A 19,536-nucleotide genomic window follows, 5' to 3' on the forward strand; every position below is an offset into this window, starting at 1 on the left:
AGGAATGAACAGCTCCTGTTGTACGCATATGACTCTATGACCCCATCTGCATCCCCTTATCTTCAAAAGCACGAAACCAAATTTTAGCCCATTCAGCTATCAAAGTCACCAACTGAAACTGACATTGTAATCACAGGGTTTTTTATTAATACCATTCTGAAATATTTGACATAGAATTAGGGTTTCCTGGTCTTAGCTGGGGAGTAACCTGTAAAAATAAAACTATCTGTGGCTGAGCATGTGTCCACTTGAAAAGTTGAGATTAAATACTTCCTCCTGAAGAGCAGAGAGATGACTCATGTTTATCCCATGTTGCCATCTTGTAAATAAAAACTTGCCTTTCTTCTAAGATGGCTGGAAGAAAACAAGTATATCCAGTTAGAAAATGCATTTTGCTCCCCATTTTTCCATTAAATGGTCAGATTGATTATAGAGACACTCTCAAAATGGTTACTAATAGTTATTTCCTAATACTCATAGAAAGTTAGGTTTTGCAGCCTGAATCTACTTAGCTGAGGTTTCAGCAAAAGAGTATTTTTACATCTTTTTAAAATTATTGTTATTATTATTTTGGGTCTTCTTTCTAGAGTCAGAACACTGCTAATACACTGAAAATCAACTAATGAAAGTTTCTGTACATCAGTCACCGCAGTAGAAGAGAATATTGCCAGAAGCAAACATTTGATAAAGCTGTGAAGATTCATTCTGGAAAGGAAAATAAAGATTTTAGTGTATGTACCATTCTTAGTGATGAAGGAAAAGAAACTATTTCTAAGGGTTGAATCACCTCCCTACAAAGTGGTACTATATTCCTGTCCAGTTGCCAATAAATATTTTTACTGTTTATCATAGTGAAATGCATTTCTCTGTTTGAATTAGGTTTTGTTTGCCATCTGTTTTTCAGAAATTCATATGCAAAAAGTAGTTTCTAAAAATATGAAGAATTGTTTTGGCAAGGCGTTCCATTAGCCATATACCCTAGGGTATACTGTACCATGGCATCATCCCCAAATCGTATGGTATCTGAACTACCCAGTGGCATCACTGTAGCAGTACAATATTAATAATTATTCCAAACTTACCAAATATTTTGCTTTCTCTACTACAGTTTCATACAGACCGTCTGTATGCATATTTGTATACCTCTGTGTCGGTGCCAACTTAGCCCCACCTATCAGAAAGTAACTTTCTGAGCCTGTCATGGATGTTAGGGAAGTTATCAGAAAGTAACTTTCTGAGCCTGTCATGGATGTTAGGGAAGCTTCCCAGTCTGACCATTCACAAAGCTCTGACAGTCACAGCCCGAAGGTGTCACAGCGCCAAAGGCCCCGCACGGCTCCAGCGCGGTGAGGGCGCCTCGCCGGACACAACTCCCCGCAGCCCGACTCTCACACGGTCACACCAGCTTTCCTTACCGTTCGACCCCGCTTTCCCACAGCAGAGTCCCAGATATCTCGTTCCATAAAGCAATTTATTCCTGTGCAGTAACACAGAAACAGCTCGAGCTGGTGCCTCTGAGGAGAGCACCTACATAAAGAACCTCCGGGTTTCTACAGCCTCAGTCTTTCCCTGAGCCGGTCCTGCTCGAGTCTTCGGCTCTTGTCCCACTCTCCATGTTCAACGACTTAGCTGGCGCTCTTCATCTCCTTTGCTACCCAAAAAGTCGGCAATTCCAGGCTCCTGCTGGGTCTCCCAGTCTGTTCACATGACTAGCGTCACCCATCTTCGCGCCCTTGGATATCCCGAAGGTTGGCAGCTCACGGTCTCTGGTCTCGGACTCCCACCCAAAGCTTAACCTGCTTAATCTCAGTCAGCAGCTTGCGATCTCAGCTACCGGGACCAGACGTATTCCTCAGCATCTGGCACGTAAGCAGATGATGTCTGAAGCTCAGCTCCATCCCCTTTCTTCTTTCATTAATCCTTGCTGTCTGTTTCGTCACCCATTGACCCAAGCCTGAGAGCGGCGCCCACAGAGCACTGAGTGCTCCGGGACATTAATTCCGGCCGAGCACTATTCCCTCCCTAACGCCCCGCCTCCCGCAGCCGCGCCTGCGCGGGCCCGCTCGCGCCTGCGCGGAGCTCGCGGTGCGCGGGTGGTGGGACGGGGCTGCCGGGGGCGGTGGGTGCGGGCTCTGCCCGGGGGTCCCGCCCCGCCCCGCCCCGCCCGGGGGTCGCTCCGCGGGAGCCGCATCGAGTCGAGCTCGGTCCCGGGAGCTCCTCTCCCATGCCCCTGCTTGAGGCACGATACAGCCCGCCCGTGCTTCCCGCCGTCGCTCTCCTTAGACGGGACTGTGCCTGCGTTCCCGCTGCAAGATGAAGAGGATCTTCGGGTTCGGGAGGAAGAGGAAGGGGCAGCCGCCGGCCGGCAGCGCCTCCCTTCCCTCCCCCGGCGGTGCCTACGAGCTTCGGCAGAAGGACCTGGGCAAGCTACACCGCGCGGCCGCCAGCGGCGACCTGGCCCAGGTGCGGCAGGGACTGAAGAAATACGGCATCGACGGGCGGGACAAGGCGGAGCGGTAAGGGCGGGAGCTGCGGGTCTCGGTAGCCCCAGGTCTCGGCAGCCCCGGGGGCAGCTGTAGGAGCCCCGGGGGTTCCCCGGCGCAGGAGGAGCGGCAGCGGCGCTGTGAGGAGTGGGAGTGCGAGCGCCGCAGCCCTTGGTTGGCTGTGGGAATCAGCTGGAGGTGCCAAAAACCCCTTGAATTCGGTCTTGCCAGTTTTTGACCCGGCTTCTTCAGTGCTCTTATTCCCGAACTCCTGTGTCCTTGCCCAGGGGCGCGGGGGTGGAAGCGAGCTCTTAGCCTGGCAAACAAGAGTTGTAAGAGAAGTCTTGTGGCCATTCTCTAGCCAGGCTTTGAAGTCTGAGTGCAATCACTTCCATCTCTGTGCACCTCTGAGGGCTCAGCCTGCAGGTTCAGTAGCTGAGCCCGAAGGATGTGCTGCTTCAGCTGGGAGCAACTTAAAGAAAGGTGGATGCTGCAGTTAGGAAGGATTTATAACGCAAAATAAACATGTTGTTTATTGATGGTGCACGCATAGTAGCCTTTTTTGAGTGTGATATGGCAGCCTAAGCCACAGTGTGGTTTTAGGTGGCAGTTAGTTTTTTGCTCTGAGGCTTTGGTACAGCTGATCAGTGCCTTGGACTGGAATATCTGGTCAGTGACTTGCAGGAGAAGCTGTTGCTTTCAGGCAGGTGTTGTGTGTGGGTTTGAGTCAAGCACAGCAAGCACTTCACAGTTCTACCTTCAGGAGAAGCTCTGGGCTGCAGCATAGTTCCTGGTGATCTATCATAAGTGAAAGGGAATCACCTTTTTTCAAAAGACTCAGAGCCAAATCCTTTGTGATGTTCTGAAGAGGGTCTGGTTTTAGCAGAGTAGCTCAGCTTCCAGGCTGGACTTCTGGCAGCAATAAAGCTCATCTAGTTTTATTTCCCTAAAAACACCTGCTAGATTTGTAGGAGGAATCACATGCAGGGACTTCCACGGTGATTGTGTCTTTATGTACAGGTGGACTGGTTAATTGACATCAGACCTAAGATGTGGTTTGAAGGACTGCTTTTCCTTCTGGCAAGGCTTTAAATTGAAGAAGAAAGTTCAGCTTTCCTGTGCTGGTTATATATTGTGGAAACACAGCATTGCCTCCTTGGAGAGGACTTAATCTGTAGTAGGCTTTTTATGACTATGATAGTTAAACATTACAGGAAAGTAAAAAACAACTTTCCTGTAGTCAGGATCAGAGTGTTCTGCTCTCTGATTTGCTACATGTTGTTAGAGGCACTTTGGTGAAAACATGTTCTTGGTTTTGCTTCAGTAGTAAAAAAGCTACAGAAAAAGGAAAAGTTCTCAAAGTGAGGGGAAGCTCTAATATTCTTGCAATTCAACCCATCTCTAACATCTCCAGTACACTTCTGGCCCATGAATGATCAAAGAAAAACTTAGAAGTTGATTTTCCAGCTCAGATTCCCTGGCTTTGGTCTCTGTTGCTGTGCCACGTATGTAGTCCCACACTACAGAGGACAATACCCAGTCCCTGGGCACAGGAATCTCTGCAGATTATATTCTACACTGAAGGAAATGTCCCCTTACTAAGCAGATGCTGTGGAAGGTATTTGCTAGCAACTCCCAAGCATTTGGTGTGCAGCTATTGTGCAGCTAATGGAGTGGGTTCTTAAGCTTGAGATTTGCAAAGTCAAACTTGTGGTCATGTCTGTTTATCAAAAAAACCTGAAATTATCCCTGTCTGTGCTAATTCAATTTATTTAATTTTTAGGACGGCTCTGCATCTTGCTTGTGCAAATGGCCACGTGGATGTAGTTACATTTCTAGTAGAAAACAAGTGCAAGCTAAATCTTTTTGACAATGATAACAGATCACCACTGATGAAGGTACGTTGACTATGGTATGTTCTTGCAAGTGAGATTTTGAAGAATCTCACTTGCAAGAGATTCTCATTTAGTTCAGACTCACTGATTTTGAACTAAATGATGTATTTTTCAGTATTCTTTATGTGAACTTTTGTAAAATCACGCATATTGTGATTGTTGTGGAATGGGCATATGTTAGCTATCGTTGAAGGTGCTCTTAATTCCCTGTATTGGGAAGATGGAGGAATTGTTACAAAGTGAAACTGTAAATGCTGGAAGTTTTTTGTGTTTTGTTTCCAGGCAGTACAATGCCAGCAGGAAAAATGTGTGGCTATTCTGCTAGAACATGGTGCTGACCCCAATCTGGCAGATGCTGATGGCAACACTGCCCTTCACCTGGCTGTTCTGTCTGGCAATACTGCTGTAGCAGGGCTGTTACTTCAGCATGATGCCAATATTGATGCCCAAAATAAGGTACATTTTATATTTGTTAGTGAAGTGCTTTCCAAAAGTTGCATTCACAATAAAGTTTTGTTTGGTTGGGTTTTTTTGTTTCTTTGTTTTTTTAACTTTGATTTTTAACTTTTATCTGCCCTTTCAGGAGGGATGTACCCCTCTTATTCTTGCTATCTCCGAACATCATGGAGAAATAATGGAGTTTCTCCTTAAAAAAGGAGCTGACGTGCATGCTCGAGATCAATGTGAAAGGTGAGGGGCTGTCAAAACTTTACATGGGTCTCTTTAATATTCTTCAGCTTGGCTGGAGAGAGACATGGGAGTGAGGTTTGAAAAAATACAGAACAAGGAGCCCCACAGGAGCAGTTCCTTCTGCGTGACTTGTGAAAGATTGTTGTACTTCAGCGATTGCTGTTGTATCTGTTGTATCTCATTCGATGCTTTCCACATTGACTATTGCAAAATGTTACTCTGTGTGATGGCCTTTCTGGCAGGAAGGAAGCCTGCCACTGGCTCAGTGGCATTCCCTCACATTGAAAAGCCATCTCCTGCATAGTAGTAGAATTTCTAAGTATTGTCTGTGTGAAAGCTTTGTTTTAAGATTAAACATTTAATTGTTTTGAGACCTCTCCCATTTTATTGTTTATCTTAATGAAAAATGCTTTTTCTTTTGTTCATTTTAAAGTAAACTTTTTTGAGGGCAAACGGAAACAAAAATATTTATGGTGACTGTAAATCAATCTATTTCATATCATATTTCTTGGATCCTTCAGAACCCCACTTATGACTGCTGCTTCTGGTGGAGAGCTTAATGTGATAAAGGTTCTTCTTCGGTATGGTGCTGATGTTTCCCATAAAGACACTAATGGATGGACAGCTGAGGATTATGCTGTTATTCATGGATATTCTAGGTAAATTTTAAACTCTATCATTAGAGTAAGTTGTCATTTATTAGTGCGGTTTTTGATAATTTTTGATAACAGCACCAAGGTTTAATAGTGTGCTGAGACTTGTGTCGAAGCTGCTCTCAGTGATGTCTTCATAGAATCATTTAAATTGGAAAAGGCCCCTAAGAATCAACCTAACACTGCCAAGTCCACCACTAAACCACATCCCTAAGTGCCAATCTACAATATCTTTCAAATACCTCCAGGGCTAGTGACTCACCAGCTTCACTGATCAGTCTGTTATAATGCCTGATAACCCTTTCCCTGAAATCATTTTTTCTAATATCCAGTTTAACCTTCCCCAGCACAACTTGTGGTCATGTCCTTCTGTCTTCTAATATGTGTCATTCCAGTGTCTAGTGTGAACTTGGAAGTTGAGGAAAATTTTTATCCAGAGTTCTCTGTTAGATTTCAAGTTTTATTACCAAGCTCACATTTGCGCAATATGAACTTTAAAATATATCTGTATCCCACAGTTTTCCAGAGGTGAATCTTGACAGGTACCAAGCAGGAGTTAATACCTTCTTTGGTTTGAATATGGCTGTAGAGTGAACATGACTGTAGTGAATATTGATGTGTGTAATAGTCACACAGTAAATGCATATGAGTATATAAATATAAATGGCTGTGGATAGGATAAGAATAGGTTGGATAAGTACTGGCTGTTAACTCTTCTATTAAATGGTATATGCAGGTATGGGATTATTTTTTACCTAATGCATTTCCTCTCTTTACTGTACAGTCTTAGCAAACAACTGGCAGAATATGCAGACTGGGAAAACACAGGAGAAGCTTCTGCAGGTGGTGGTGCACGAGGCATCACAGCACTTGGCACTCCACACAGGGCAGCAGCTGCTGGCTTCACCTTGGGTGCACCTGCTGTGGACAGAGGAGGTAAGACCCTTCACCAGGGAGTAGCTCACAAGGATAATCAGTGTGGCTTTTTCTTAGGGGTTTGTGTTCTTAGTGCTTACTGTGTTCACCATTGGCTTTAGTGGAGGCATCAGATGGAGTAGCACTAGCTTTGTCAATGTGCTTATTTGATGATAGTTGGAAGTGCTGCTTGTCAGGCTGTGAAAGCATTTGGTTTGCACTCTGTATTCACTTCTTAGTGCTGTTACTTTCCGTCTGTGAGACTGTCCACCTATTTGGGTTTTCCTTAAGAGAGAGAGGAGGATAGGGAAGGAACTAGGCAAAAGTGTTTACTTTTCAAGTGTATACTTTTACCTATACATGGCAACTCAGATTGTGAAAATCCAGTTACAAAAGCAGTGGGTTCCACCTGAGTAGTTGTTCCTCTTTCTGTACTTGGGAAGCAACAGAGAAATGAGCAGAAAGGTATGTGTCTTGTTGATTTTCATGGAGTTTGTGTCTTCATTTTAATGTTAATAGTTCCATCTGCACTAAGGTCCTTTTTGCTTGGCCTATTTCTCAAAATCAGTTATAGCTGTTTCCATGTAGGTGCTGTAGAGACTTACTTAGCAAATATTATATTGGAAAAGTAACTTTGTTGGCAGTAACATTGCAGTGTCTGTGAATGCTGCATTGGGTAGAGCATAGTTTGATTTACAATAAAAATAATGCTTTTCTTCCACTTTCAGTAATTTTTATGAATTTTTTAAAAGAAAATAGTTATTATCAGTGAGTTTTAAAAATTCAGTCAATGGTTATGAGCTCAGAGTCCTAGAGGAATCTTAGAAAATGAATGCCTTAGTATAAATGAAATAGTGTCTTGTTCTTTACATTTCAAGCCCTACAAGTGGGAGATTTTATTCTTTCCGAATTTTTAAGGGCGTTACTTTGGTACTGTGTGGCAAATGGACAGAAGACACTGCTCAAGCACAATTCATTATTCCTTTAAATACACTTCCTTACTCCATATTTAAATATGTCTAGAAAAAAGAGCAAAATATGGGCTATTCTTCCTCACTGACCTTTCCTAGATACAGGAATTTAATTTAGAGTCAGGTTTTGTTGCTTTCACTTAGGAACACTTGTTTTGACCTAGTCAGAGATTTGGAAAGTTTCTTGATAGTTTGCAGAGATCTTTTTCTTCTTTAAAGATTTTGATACAGGTGGTTTGTTGCTTTTGCCCAAACAGCGCACACTGTGACTGTCTCTTAGATATTAGTAACATAAAGAAAATATTAACCTGCATTAATTCTGCAGTCTCTAACTTGCCCACAAAAGGTACAGGTCCTGTACCATGAGAGTTCTTCTCATATGCTGCAGTAACAGACTTTGAAGCCTCTCTTAGAGGAGAACTTGGAATGATCTCAGGAGAACAGAGAAACCTATTTTGGAATCAATTTTGTTTCTGTTGCCCTTCTATACAATTTTTCTGGGATCTTCAGTGTTGTCTTTGTTCCTTTTGCTGATTTTGCACTTGTTGAATATTTTTCAAAATACTCTCCTCTAGTGAGTAATTCAGCCTACTTCAAAAGTTGGCTTTTGTTTATATGGATACTTACTGTGTGATGTGTTGTTCCTTTCGTGTTCCTGGGTCCCTATGGAAACTGTTGGGTTTCCATCATAGAGCTCTTTGAAAAGAATTCAGTGATTTCTGTCTCCCAAGTTCAGTAAAAGCTGTCCTGTATTATCCCTTCAGAAAGCTGAGAAATGTAGAACACATGAGAAACCATGATGCAGTCCTTTCTTAACTCTTTAAATGTATCTTGTTTTGATACAAGTACATTCCTTCCCTGTGGTAAAATTGATAGAAGCAGGTCTCCCTTCTGTTCTGACACAAATACTGCATCATGAAGGAATTTGGTGTCAGTTAGCTGCAATCACAGAATGAATTCTTCCATTTTATTAGGTGGGATGAGTAGAGCAGATGCATAGTGATTTATATTCTGAGCTTGTGTTCCACAACACACAGACATGTACACACACAAACACATGTGTGATACACCAGTCAATGCACCCATTTCAGTCCAATTATGGCCTGCTCTATAGCCCTGGGGGAGCATGCTGCTCTCTTGTCATGTCTGAGTGGTTCAGCATGGTCAAATGAATGTAAGCAGGACTCTTCAAACTGAGGTAGAAGTGGCCTATGTTTGTATCAGGCACCAACTGACACAACTTTTAAGATAAGCTGGTTTAAGGCAACAAGTTACTGGGTTTCTTTTTCAGCAAGGGATATAAACATGCTAAAACTGTAACTTAAGATGAGTGTGTGTAAATAACATACTGTCTCAAAGTTGCATGCTGGTCTGAGTACAGGGAGCCAAGATTTCCTTGAAACTTCTGGATAGTCTCCAAAGTTTGGTTCTTGACACATAGGATTTTTGAGATGCTTAGAAAAAGGACTTTTGTGTGCTGTATGTGTAAGGCACTCTACAACCATGAAGGAATTGAATTAGCATCTCTGCTAGACAAGTAGTCAAATTGAGGGAAATACAAAGTTGTCAGGAGAGTATACTTCTGAAAATATGTTTCAGTGTTTCAAAATACTGAAATATGGATGTTTTACATGGAGCAAGTACATTAAGTTACTGTTTGACGCTGTCCCTTGAGAGCAGAGTTCTTTAGACTCTGGTTGGGTTGTTTCCAGCACTTCTAACTGTAGAATAGGCTGATAGTCACAGTGTGTTCTCCCATTGCTGTAGCTGTTTTGATGTACTGCTTATGTTTTCCAAGTTTCTGGAAATTTCATTTTATTCTGATGTCATTGTTCCATCTGTCCTTTCCATGCCTTTTCCTAAATGGATATAGAAATGCAACAATCTCCTAACCAGACATCAAGAACACGAAAATCAAGGAAAGGTATTTTGTGCAGTAGCATTTAGAATATGAAATCTGTTGTACAGTATACAGATATCAACACATCTATGATGTTTATTATCCTGGAGGCTCCTATTTTGATGGTTCTGGTTTTATGAACTACGTTTGAGAGCAGGCTTTGTGTGGTTTTTGTTTGTTTGCATGTTTTGCCTGTTCTTTATTATTGAATTTAGTGTTTGCTTTGTGTCATTCGTGACAGTAAATCTTTTTTTCAGTACGCCCTTCTTTTACTCTGAAATGGAAATGGGCTTGAATTAAAGTGGAAACAAGCAATCCCCAGAGACTGCTTTTCTAGATCCCATTTCTGCTGTAATCAGAGTTCTGTCTGAGAGGTGGCTCATGAACTTTCTCTCTTGCCTTCTAAAGGACAATGTAACTTGTTCTTGATCACTGCTTAAAGTCACTTTACAGAATGACAGAATATTTGGAGTTAGAAGGGACCCACAAAGATCATCAAGTCCAGCTGTTAAGTGACTAGCTCTACCCAACTGAGCTAATCTATTCATTGGCAGCAAAATTTCAGAAAACTTACTCAGCTTGTTTGATTACTTGAGTACTAATTGAAAATATAATTGAAGTCACCCATCAGGCATGATAACTCACTGCTCCACACTGGTGGAGGCATTTTTACTCAGCTTGGGAAATTAGGAGGTAGGTTAGACTGCTGGTACTGATTGAGTTAACAGGAACTGTGGTATGCACAACTAATTAATATTATTTAAATATTGTGTGTTTACAAAAGGAAACAGTAAAAATTAGAGACTGTGTTGGTATTTGTAACTGTTAGCTTGTCCTTGTTTCAGCTTCTAGGCTTTCTCTACATGACATGCACACTGGTATTTCATTGTCCAAAAGCCCAGTGCAGGTCTGGAGATGTATTCATGAGCATTTCTACACGTACTCTGTCTTTAAAACAGACAAAATTCCCATGCTCTTTTGTGTTTACTGCTAGTGGAGGAAATGTCTTCAGGCATATGATATGCCTTTGTTTTCTTTTCCCTTTAATGATTCTGCCTAAGACCTTGGATTGGTTGTTCTGATAGTTGACAAGAATTAATTCTTAAGAATTGAGAAACGCCGAAATAGGTACTATTGGAAGTTGTGGAAATTGTGTTTGTTTTCCCCTTCTGTTTTGGGAATTGAAGAGCCCTTTTATATGATCTGAGCTGTTGATAGTTGAGAAGGTTCTAGGACTCTTGAAGCTGGATTCCTAGAGGTCAGGTTTCTTTAGTGGATCAGTGATATGCTGGAGTGCACTTTGAACAAGTTTGCAAATAGCCCTGAGTTGGGAGGATCAGTGGATGCACTTCAGGGCAATGCTGTCATGGAGAGGCATTTACTCTGACATACTGTGTAAATGAACTCTCAGGCCTTTCTAGCAAAATTCAGCCTGGGCAAATGGAAAATCTGCACATGGAAAAGAACAACCCCTTGCTAAAAGCATACTGGCACTTCCTGGCAGGAGAGATGCCTTGCTGAGGAAGCCTGATGGGTCTTGGCAGAGTGAGCTGGGAATGACCCAGCAGCAGGGTGCCCTGACAACAGTGTCCTGAGTTGTATTAAGAGCAGCATAGCCAAGAGATTGAGGAAGGTAATTATCCACCTCTGCTTGGTACTCTGGATTATGTCCAGTGCTCTGGGTGTAATTTGAGCCTCCAGTTCAAGAGAGATTTGTCTTTCAAAATTGAGCAAGCTCAGTGGAAAGCCATCAGATTCATCAGGGACAGGAGTATTTGCCCTTTGAGGACAGGTTGAAGAAACTGGAATTTTTCAGCCTAGAGAAGTGAATTTGCAGGGGACCTAGCAGCAGCTTCTAGTATATGTGAGAAGACAAAGCCAGGTGCTTCCCAGTGGTACATTGACAGGAGGCAGAGATATAAGAGGCATAAATGGCAACAAAATAGTTTCAAATTGGATGTGGGAACAGTAAAACAGAGAGGCTGTACGGTCTCCCTCCTTGGAAGTGTTTAAGACCAGACTGGATAAAGCCCTGAACAACCTTCTCTGACCTCATAACTGAGCCTGCTTTGAGAAGGCTGGCTAAGAGACTTCCTGAGGTTCCTTCTGACCTGATTTATCCTATTATCCTACATGCAAGTTCGTGTTTGTAACACTGATGAAAGCTTGGAGTGTCCTATAGAGTGCCCTGGGTTTGCCACTTTTGTCTGCTGAATTCCTTTTTTGCTGCAGTGTACAGAACTGTTGGTGATTCTTCTACTTGAGCTTTAGAGTTTGATTTTCATTACCTTTGCAAAACAATCTGTATCTGGGTAGAGCAGCGGATAGTGTAATGTTAGCATAATGTTAGACATAATGCTGCATAAAATAATAAATCTCTGTATGTGGTGTGTAATTGTGTGTAAGATGAGGACTTTGGAAGTCTTAATGTCTTCCTAAACCACCACCATTTTGTTAATTGTTTACTAATGTAGGATATTAATGTTATGCTTTTTTTTTTTTTTAATTTAGGGGTATTTCTATGCTTTTTAAACTTCTAGGTATAAGACTCCAAAAGAGATATAGCTCTGGTCTTCTTATTTCCTTTTTTATTTTTTTAAAATTCAGTGTTGTTTGAGATGCAATTTTGTTTTGGAAATGCAGTCATTTATACCACCTTGTACTGAATTTACTACCCAAAGCATTGTTCTATTATGATGTGCAAAGTTGTCCATGTAAAATATTTAATTTTTAAATGGTTAATTTTTAGCATGCTAAATTTAATTTCAACATGTTGATTAATGTTTGAACAGCAATAGATGACTTCTCCCAAGGAGACTCAATAAGGTGAGACTTTAAAAATAATAACACTTACCTGAGGAATGACTTGAGAGACACGGTACTCATTTTGCTTTGCTTTTAAAGAAGCTCTGAGAAAGAGGGGAGCGATGACAGTTGGCATACCTCTGAGGAAGAGGAACTTGATTTTACCCCCAAGGTATGGTGCATTTACAGGAAAAATATCCTGTAAAAATAAGGGGTTTGAAGGCAAATTCTTTGGAACTGAAAGAAACTGCAGCTCTAGCCAATATTATTTTCTCTTTAAAGTAATCTTTGGCCTGCCAGCCTTCCTTCTGCTGTTTTTCCTAAAGGACCTGTAGCTGTGACAGAATATGTAGTAGATTTGTAATTTGAAGCCAAAAAGCAGTAGATGACAAGATAACCACATAGTTTTATATTTTTTCTTGTTCATGTGAGTCATATTTGCAGACTTCAAAAATTTGTAATTTATTATTATAACCTATCCTGTTCTTGTCCAATCATTGTTACTGTTTTCTGTAAATTTGGGGATAGATTCCTAAGTGATAAAGGACATTTATTTATCAAGATCTGTAAAAATCCTCATCACCTAGTTCTCCTTTCCTCAGCAGGTTCCTCAAGAGTACTCAATGAGCAGATGAGTTACTCAAATGGGTCATCTATTTTCTTCTATAAGATGACATTCAGTTCTTGCATGTGATCTCACACTGCATGTTTTTCCTCATTTTTTTAATGCTTGGGTAGTACTCTTTTTTTGTTAGTTACAAGCTCTTATGCCTACTGTTTTTACTAATGATCTGTAGAATTATCAACTACTGAGTGATGTCTGGAGCATCGTCTGTTGCATTGGCATTGTGCTGTGATGCAGAACCAGAGTGTGGTAGTTCAACCCACTCTGTAATGCTGGAGATGCAAGCATGTTTAGTTTTAACTTGATTTTATTTTCTTGCACTGATTTAAATAGAAATGATACATTTTTCTGCCATGATTTTGAAATTTAGGGGTATTTTTTAAGTGTACTTGCAGGGACTAAATTTATGCATTAAGTATGGGGATATTAATAGTTACCTTGTGTACATTTGCAAGTAAGCATCCTGAAAATGCACTTTTAAATATAATTGAATTTTACTTAAGTATTGCACATGTTAGAAACAGATTTTTAGAACAGTTATGCACATAAGCATTTTTGGAAACAATTTGCAGAAGTGTGCCTGCACTTACTTACTGAATTAGATATGAGAGGAGTGTTTGTGTAGTTAGAAATGTAGGATGGAGCCAGCACTATCATAAGGACAGTGATTGTATTTACTGTTCAAGATTTGATGTGAACAAAGGATTTGTTGTTGTTACTGTTAAAAAAAATCTTAAATCTTCATTTACAGAAGCTGCAGAAGCCAAACCTCACACTGTTAATGAATGCATCACAGCAGTTCAGGAAAAACAGTAAGTTAATTTGCAAAAGGTTGAATGATATATTGATACATAACGTGGACTTGCTAAGTAGATTTTTTTGTTAGTTTGGTGTTTTGGTTTTTTTTAATAGTAAATGAGAAAAGTAGCGTTTTGTAAACATGGCACTGAATAATTCAGAATAAAATAAGTCATTAAAATGAAGATGTTAATTACCTCTTAAGCCCCTTTCCTTCGTCAAGTTCATCCTCCATCCTGCCCAACCTCTCTATTTCTAGACATTCCCAAATGTCTCCTCTCTTGTACATTAATCTGAGAACATCCCTATTGTTGAAGTGAGGGGGAGAATGACTATTGTGCATTGAACTCTGAATTTATTGATCGATCAGTTACTTTAAATAACAGTGTTAATTAACTTCATGCATATTTTAAAATTTAGGTTTACGATAGGTTAACAGAGAAAACTCTAACTACTCTTTTTGTTTTACAATACCGTTGATTGTTTACACAAAATAAAACTAGTGTTTTCACTGTGATATGAACGGTTCTTAAAACTTCTACATCTGTTCTCAGGGTGCTATCTTTTCTTAGAGAGGGTGTTACACTTTTTATGGGAAGACTGCTTGAGAACCTTATTGTTTATACAATGATGCTTGAGAGAGACTAATTGTTTATAGAAGTCAGGCTGGGAACTGCTTCACAGCTACCTGTTACTTTTCTCTCAATTGCATGGCTTCATGGCTTTTTCCTTTAAGCCATGCTTGAACTAAACTCCCGACATCCTATTACTGTTTACCTAATTCTTTCTGATCACATGCATTTTTCTTTTTTTTTGTACTTTAAGATGATGGTGGTGGTTCTAGAGTTGAAAGTCCTGAGTCACCAAAGAAAAGTCTCAAACAAAGAATCCCATCAGGTGCAAATGTGAACAAAGGGGACAGTGAAGAATTGTTTAATCAAGATGTCTCAGCTGCAAGCAACCTGGATGAAGAAGAATTGGAGGAGGAGGAGGAGGAAGAAGAAGAGGATGAAAATGACAATGAAGATGATGATGAAGATTATGAGGAGGAAGAGGAGGAGGAGGAAGAAGTTGATGATGAAGATTTTACTGAAGATGAAAAGGAGGAGGAGGAGGAGTTGAAGGATGAAGAAACTCAGTCTAATGAAATACTGAAAGAGGAGAAAACAGAACCTAAAGGGGAAATTAATCAGAAATTAGAGTATTTGAGAAAAGCCAAGTATGAAGGGGATGCTCTATGTGGAACAGGAAATGTCTGTGATGATGATGAAATAAATAAAGAGCATGATGAAAAACTGGAGGAATCTGTTGATACTCCTGTGTCTTTCATAGCTGGGTCTTGTGAAAGGTTTCAAGAAAATATAGCAGCAGTTTCTCCAAAGGTCATGAATAATGAAATATCTTGCAAGTCAGTGCCTAAACAAGCTGTCTTTCAAAATCTAAATAATCTGCAAGATATGCAAGAAAGCTGCAACAGAAAAAGCATGATTGAGGAGAAATTTCACAGAAACACTGACTCCTGTTTTCCAAACTCTGAAAGGACAGACTGGAAAAAAGAGATACCTCAGCCTCTCTCAGATAGTTGTGCTGTTAAGGAGAAAAGGCCAAACTTCAGTGATGGCTCTGAAAGTGACAATAATTCTTGGTTAGCAGAAAAAACCCCGGGACCTGAAAGGGGAAGACCAACGTCTGTCATACTTGAACATGTGGATGGTGAAGATACTGAAGAAGAGGAATATGAAGGAGTAGACAATAAAGTCTATAAACCACTGAAAAAAGAAGGTGAAATTTTGCACTTAAATAAGCAAGAAGAAAATTTGAGAGCAGCATTTCATTCAAGCAGCGAAGTAAGTTTATAAGGATGATTCAATCACAAGGGTATTTTCTAAGGGTCAGATAAGTAAGAAACACATACTAAACCAGAATTCTCTTAATACTTATTTTTCACATATATCCGTCTTTTGATCATCCATTTTTGATGTTAGTGTCTTACTTGGAGTCAAAACAGTTTCTTTGCTATGGTGTGGTAATACATTATAGTATGGAAAAAGAATAGGCAGTACACTCTGGAATCAGTTAGATTTTTCTAAGTTCTATGTTACAGCTTTTATCTATGAAGTTTTACTACCATTTAGGAAAATTCATGTTATGATAGCTGAAAGTGAGGAAACAAAAAGAATTTTGTATAAGATTGAGAGCAGGAAACTAATGATTTTTCATGGAGCAAAGTAGAGGAAAAAAAGAAATATGCTCTGGAATGTTGGAACTTAAATGTAGCTGGAGTTAGACTGACATGAGGAATTGCTTATGGAGGAACAGCAAAGATAATGTGTGTTACTGTTCTTTTCAGCTGTTTTGGTTGGTCTCTTTTAGGAAGAATCATCTGAACATGAAGAGAAGGAGGGTGCTGGCAAAAAGCTACAAATTACAGTTGCTGAGGATGTGAAAAATTCTGTTTGTAATGATAGGCACGAAGTCCACAAAGCTTCAGTGGACAATTCTGGTGAGAGAAATGACTTTGTAAATCCTGACCCAAGTTCTTCCTCTACAAATATTAATGCATCGTAAATGAGCTAAAATGGTGATTGTCTCCTACAATAGCAAAATTTTCTTTTTCCTGTGAGTTCAAGCGGGCATTGGCAGAAAAGGAAAGCAGATTGTGTTGCTTTTCATTCATTCTTAAAGAACTGAAATTGAAGCATTGGGCATGAAGCAATGCAATACAAAGCAAGTGCCATTCTTGATTTGTTGCTATGTTCTTCCTGAAGTGATGTGAACAAAATGCACAGATAACAAAGAGAAGGAGGACTAAAAGGTCTTGAGTGACAACAGTATTCCCTTTTATCACGAGTACTGTCACATTGAATGGCTGTAATTGCTCTTGGCTGAAGCCAGGGAAGGATTTGAGTCAAGCTGAGACAAAGCTGTTTAGTGCCTCACCTTGTCCAGTTTCAAAATGTAGAAGGTCTCTCCAGCACCACATGTGTGTGCTTGAAAACATTACCAGCCTAGACAGAGTAGAGCACTTTGGTACTTACCTGAGGTCTGACAGTAGGAAGACAAAGCACCATTTCCGTTGTCTGTCTCCAGAGATGTTACTAGAGCATGTGTAGCTGCTGCTCAGATGCTGCACAGGGGGCACTGGCAGAACCTGCTGTCGTGCTGTGCCTGTACCTGCTCATCTGCCTTTATGTGTTTACTGTAAGTATGTATCTGGCATAGTGTAAGTAGTCAGAGGTCAGATTGGAACCAGCAGTTGCCTCTTCTGGACTGGGTGCCCTCACAGACATCCAGGTCCTTGCTCCTGCTTTGTGTGTATGTGTCTACACAATTGAATCCTAAATCCTGAATCAATTTTTCCTAATGGAGTAGCTTCAAATAGAAATACTTTAGTAAAATCTGGCTAGTAACCTCCTGAGACTGACCCTTAAAATTGTAGGGAAGAGGTTTGGATTTTAATTCCACCCCCCCAAGACAGAAATGGCTTTTGTGTGTTTAGGTTAAGTGTTTGAGGTGTGAGCCTCTATTTTTAAATGGCAATGCTTAGGTGTGTAGCTTCTGGGAAGGGGCCAGGTAACAGCTTTGTCAGGGAAGATCTTTCCTAGTAGCACAACCAAGGGAGGATTGTTTCTTGGTGACTTTGTGCATGTTAGTGTGAGGAGGTTTTGGATAGTGTTTCTGTGGTACCCCCTGTACAATGGAAAGTGATAGCAAATGCCAAATTTTGGAGCTGTAGGCTGGAGACCTTAACTCTGTATACAGCAGAACTGCAGGATACTGAAGTATCTTCCTGAATGTTACCCAAGTATGTTGGATATTGCCTGTAGCTTTGCTAGCTGTTGTGCATAGCTATCTTCTGATAGAAAGGAAGCAAAAGAAACTGGAAGTGTAGAGGAGATAACATGATGTGTCTGGGTGGGAAGAAGCACTTGAATAAAACTTGCTTCTTAGTTTGTCCTCATCAGTGGAACCTGCATCTTTGGATGTACAAGCAATCAAGCATCTCACTTCTTACCTTATTTGTAGGTGCCCTTCCAACAGTGGGAGCAGAGCAAGAGGAAGATGCTGAATCTCCCTGGGATTCCGAGGTACTTTTTGTGAAGGACACAAGGGTTTCCACTGCAGGAAGTAGAAGAAAGATCCAGAATCACTTGAGAGCTTCCTTTTCATTTGGACACTACTGTTGATAAGGCTTATTTCCTCTTTTCTTCCTTTTGCTGTATATTTGTAACTGGGGGCCCTTGAAATAATTCTGCTCTAGGCCAGCTACTCGGTTAGGATTGGGATGAAGTTAGGGTGAGCTGATGGCTTGGGTCACAGCAACTGGCTGAGTTTGGTTTCTAGTATAGTCCTGAAACAGTGAATTTCCTTGCTGCTTAAAATATTCTGACCTTTTTGCAGAGGTTGGCAGGATTATTGCTTTTTCATCATACTGCCCCAGTCTGCTGACCTGGTTAGCTGTTGCCCTTGGGCTCTAGAAGCTAGATGGTTTGCTGCTTCTGAACAGATCCTCTCCACCTTTTGTAGGTTACTCTGGCCCTCTTTAAAATCATGTTTAACAGAGGCACACTGCACATGCTAGCCCCATTTGCCTTTTTCTTTTTTTCTGTCCATGACAATCAGCAAGGTCTGTAGCTAAATCCTTCTGGTTCTTCTTTTAAAAAAAAGAACTCTTCCCATCCCCTTCTTAAAAATACAAGGCTCAAACATTGTTAGTTTCAAGGTAATTTTAAGCTCTGCCTTGCTAATCTTTGTTCAATCTAAATGGCTCTTGCAATTGAGAGCAGCACTGTGTTCATTCACTGCTGCAGGGAATGTCAGTACCAGCTTGAATGTCATATACAAGTTCAGTACTAATGTTGGACCACTGCAGACATGTAGCTGTTGGTTCACAACCTGTATCTTGAGTTACCATGTTAATTCTTGTTTGTGGTTATCCAGTCTGTCCAGGTTTGTCAGCGTGGCAGAATAGTGGCATGAAGTTTTTGCTTAAGATCTGAAAACAAATACAATTGCTGTGATTTTCCAATATACTGTGTTCTGATGGATATTTGCCAAGGGCCTTAAAAAACATTTTTGTATCTAGAATATACTTACATACCATGCTACATGAATTGGTTTAGCAGGAACTTATTATATAGAAAAGCATTGAAAATGCATTTGTACTAATTTTCATTCATGTGTTTTAGGTTACGCAGGCGGATTCCGAAATGCCAGATAAGATACCATGTGGTGTGCTGCTCCCAGCTGCAGAGAGACATGGAACATGCTCCCAATTTGTTTCAGGGGAAAGTGACAATGGTAACTTCCTGGTGGGCTAATGTTTGTCTGTAAGCATTTATAAGCTTAAAGTAAACTTTTATCAGTGTCTGCCCTAGAAATGCTGTCACAATATGAGTGTGAACCATACACTTCTTATTGTGTATGAAGTTCTTATTGTTTGTTAACTAATGCCAGTAATCACAGCACTTGTTGGCCAGTTTGTAAAGGAAATTCTTTGCATTACTTGTGTTCCTCCAGTGAGTATCTAGTTCAGGTTCTTGTTTCATAGTGATGACAGTGTATGTCTATTAGGACTGACCATTCTTAGATGATAATGCAGCAGAAGACAGCTGTGATCTGGCTTAGCATTTTTGTTGCCCCTAGCTTAACCTTTGATAGCATTTTGATAACTTTATGTTGTGCTTTGCCTAGGAGCTAAAGTAGGACTACAAGTACAGGGATTTTTGCTGAGGATTTCTGCCTGAAGTTCATGACACTGTCTCTTGAGTGTCTTGAGCAAAACTTTACAAGCTTCCAGA

At 40.6% G+C, this 19,536-nt stretch overlaps 1 protein-coding gene and 1 long non-coding RNA gene across 4 annotated transcripts in view; one reads left to right on the forward strand and one right to left on the reverse strand.

Moving 5' to 3' along the window:
• Positions 1 to 124: 124 nt before the first annotated feature.
• On the reverse strand, positions 125 to 1,996 carry LOC132073677 (uncharacterized). The gene is made up of 2 exons (XR_009418516.1): positions 1,416 to 1,996; positions 125 to 354 (listed from the first exon to the last, which is right to left on the reverse strand). It is a non-coding gene; the product is annotated as an uncharacterized LOC132073677 (long non-coding RNA).
• Positions 1,997 to 2,119: 123 nt separating this feature from the next.
• Positions 2,120 to 19,536, forward strand: part of LOC132073273 (ankyrin repeat domain-containing protein 26-like) — a 48,580-nt gene continuing 31,163 nt past the window's right edge. For 2 of the 3 annotated variants that reach the window (XM_059472192.1, XM_059472194.1), the window contains exons 1-13: positions 2,120 to 2,516; positions 4,267 to 4,381; positions 4,661 to 4,834; positions 4,962 to 5,068; positions 5,590 to 5,727; positions 6,506 to 6,657; positions 12,300 to 12,333; positions 12,412 to 12,484; positions 13,689 to 13,749; positions 14,561 to 15,582; positions 16,109 to 16,238; positions 17,762 to 17,823; positions 18,925 to 19,036. In XM_059472192.1, coding sequence (XP_059328175.1) covers positions 2,314 to 2,516; positions 4,267 to 4,381; positions 4,661 to 4,834; positions 4,962 to 5,068; positions 5,590 to 5,727; positions 6,506 to 6,657; positions 12,300 to 12,333; positions 12,412 to 12,484; positions 13,689 to 13,749; positions 14,561 to 15,582; positions 16,109 to 16,238; positions 17,762 to 17,823; positions 18,925 to 19,036 — 2,383 coding nt within the window. In that variant the 5' untranslated portion in view covers positions 2,120 to 2,313. The remainder of the gene's footprint in view (positions 2,517 to 4,266; positions 4,382 to 4,660; positions 4,835 to 4,961; positions 5,069 to 5,589; positions 5,728 to 6,505; positions 6,658 to 12,299; positions 12,334 to 12,411; positions 12,485 to 13,688; positions 13,750 to 14,560; positions 15,583 to 16,108; positions 16,239 to 17,761; positions 17,824 to 18,924; positions 19,037 to 19,536) is intronic. The other variant, XM_059472193.1, reaches the window with a different exon arrangement.

This window comes from Ammospiza nelsoni, chromosome 5 (assembly GCF_027579445.1).
Source record: "Ammospiza nelsoni isolate bAmmNel1 chromosome 5, bAmmNel1.pri, whole genome shotgun sequence".
Taxonomy (NCBI): Eukaryota; Metazoa; Chordata; class Aves; order Passeriformes; family Passerellidae; genus Ammospiza; species Ammospiza nelsoni.